The sequence below is a fragment of the Austrofundulus limnaeus genome, unplaced genomic scaffold (assembly GCF_001266775.1).
Source record: "Austrofundulus limnaeus strain Quisiro unplaced genomic scaffold, Austrofundulus_limnaeus-1.0 Scaffold1, whole genome shotgun sequence".
NCBI lineage: Eukaryota > Metazoa > Chordata > Actinopteri > Cyprinodontiformes > Rivulidae > Austrofundulus > Austrofundulus limnaeus.
The window spans coordinates 6754232-6756639 of record NW_013952403.1 but is presented as its reverse complement, the minus strand read 5'-3'; the positions used below and the strand labels follow the sequence as shown (position 1 = coordinate 6756639).

At 37.8% G+C, this 2408-nt stretch overlaps 1 protein-coding gene across 1 annotated transcript; it reads left to right on the top strand.

Annotated features, from left to right (window-relative positions):
* Positions 1–866: 866 nt before the first annotated feature.
* Positions 867–2178, top strand: LOC106516908 (protocadherin beta-16; the record flags this gene model as incomplete). Its single annotated transcript, XM_014007503.1, is given in 1 exon segment — positions 867–2178. A coding segment is annotated over 1 exon segment (1132 nt), but the record flags the coding sequence as incomplete, so codon positions are not given.
* Between the last annotated feature and the right edge of the window lie 230 nt (positions 2179–2408).

The window sequence follows — 2408 nt, the reverse complement described above, 5'->3', positions numbered from 1 at the left end:
AGTGAGTGAGTGAGTGAGTGAGTGAGTGAGTGAGTGAGTGAGTGAGTGAGTGAGTGAGTGAGTGAGTGAGTGAGTGAGTGAGTGAGTGAGTGATTCAGATTCAGCACCAGAGACAGCTACTGGGTTTGTCCATAGTCTAGTATTTTTTTTTTCTTTTTACTTTGGATTCATTCATGAGCCAAAGATATATGAATAAATAAATAAAAATAATTACTATACAAATAATTGAGAGTCCGTTTTGCATCGTTACTTTTTAATTGCTAAATTAAATTTTACTAGAAGAACTTTGAAACACTTGGCATTTCCAAAAATACTGTTTTTATCAGCACAAATAGATCAGCTTTAAACTCGTATTTTTTTAATTAATCCAACTAATTTTGTTGAGGATTTGTGTAATTCGCTGCTTTGTTTCTCATTTCCACCTATTTGTTTGAGCTATTTGGAGATGAATATAAAAAAATGTATATTTGCTTTAGTGTCAATAATAAATCAATTATATGAAAGTTATGAGTACCAGTGGGCACTAATAGTGGGTGTGTGTTGTTTATTTGTTTGTTGGTTGGTTTGTTTTAGGCAATTATAGCCACATGTTTTTCAACATTGTGCATGCTTTTGTAATAACTTAATTTAGTTTTTTATAATTTCTGGACGTGTGAAAAATACAGATAATTTAGGCTTTTTATTTTGGTAAATATTGGACATAATGAGTGAACTAAACATGGAAAATATATATTTATATAATATTTTTCTGCAACATTATGTAGTTCAGCGTGATGAACTCTTAGGGCCGCTGTCGACTAGTCTGTGTTTATTAGGAGATGAAACCAGGCGTTCCTGATTTTAGATAGATGACGACACAAAGACACAGTAAGCGCTGCGGGCTGTTGACGCTGCGATCTGCCTTTCTTCACCATTATTTCAGTGGATCTGTTTCGTTTTAGGTTTTAAGTTGATTACTTAAACTAGCAGAAAATCCAGATCGATTTAAATAAAGGACAACTGGGATTTTAGTCGGTGTGTTTTCAAGAAGCAGGAGAGCCAGAACAATGAAAGGACGGGAGCTGCTCATTTTCACGCTTTTGTCTTTCTGCTCGGTGAGAGCACAGATCAGCTATTCTATTCCTGAGGAAATGCCCAAAGGATCTTTCGTCGGTGATGTTGCCCAAGATCTGGGTCTGGATGTGAAAAGACTGAGATCAGGAAAGGCCCGCATTTATACTGGGGACAACGCGGAGTACATGGAGCTGAATACAGAAAAAGGAGTCCTCCTCGTTAAGGACAGAATCGACAGAGAGATTATCTGCGSGCAGACAGAGCCGTGCGCCCTTCATTTCCAAATCATTTTAGAAAACCCGATGGAATTTTACAGCATTGTGGTCGAAGTCACGGATGTCAACGACAACGCCCCGAGTTTTAAACGAGGTGAAATGAATTTCAGGATAAGTGAGTCGGCTGTTACAGGCACAGCTTTTGCGCTCGAGCAGGCGATAGATCTGGACGTGGGTAAGAATGGTTTGCAGAATTACTTGTTAAATCCAACAACTAATTTTGCGTTGAGGCTGCAGAATCAAGCAGATGGAAGCAAGATGGTAGAAATTGTTTTGCAAAAATATTTAGATAGAGAAGAGAAGAATCGCCTCGCTCTTGTTCTAACTGCTGTAGATGGCGGTGAGCCCCAGCTCTCTGGATCAGTTCAGATAAATGTAAATGTGCTGGACAGTAATGATAACGCTCCAGTTTTTACACAGAAATTATATAAAACTACCTTGAAAGAAAATTCCCCTCCAGGAACTGCAGTGATTAAGGTTAGTGCCTCAGATTTAGATGAGGGATCAAATGCACAAATATCATATTCAATAATTAWCTCTGCTGATGACACATCTGATATATTTAACATTAACAAAAGCACTGGTGATATTAAACTGGTGGGAATCGTTGATTTTGAAAAAAAGAAACAATATCAAATATATGTCCAGGCAACTGATGAGGGAGAACTAAGAGATTCCAGTGAAGTTATTGTAGAAATAACTGATACAAATGACAATAAACCTGTAATAAATGTTATGTCGAAATCCACTGCCATAACAGAGGATGTTAAACCAGGAACTGTTGTGACAATAATAAACATTCTGGATCCAGATTCAGGTGAAAATGGAAACGTTCACTGTTATATAAATAGAGATATCCCTTTTTCAATTTCTTCAACATCTAATAAGTTCTACAGTTTAGTGACAGACAATGAGTTGGACAGAGAGAGAGCCTCTGAGTATAATATCACAGTGAGCTGCTCTGATGAAGGACTGCCCTCCCTCTCCAGCAGCGTCACTCTCACCTTACAGATCTCTGATGTGAATGACAACCCACCTGTCTTTGACAGCAGCTCATATGAGGCCTACATTGTAGAAAAT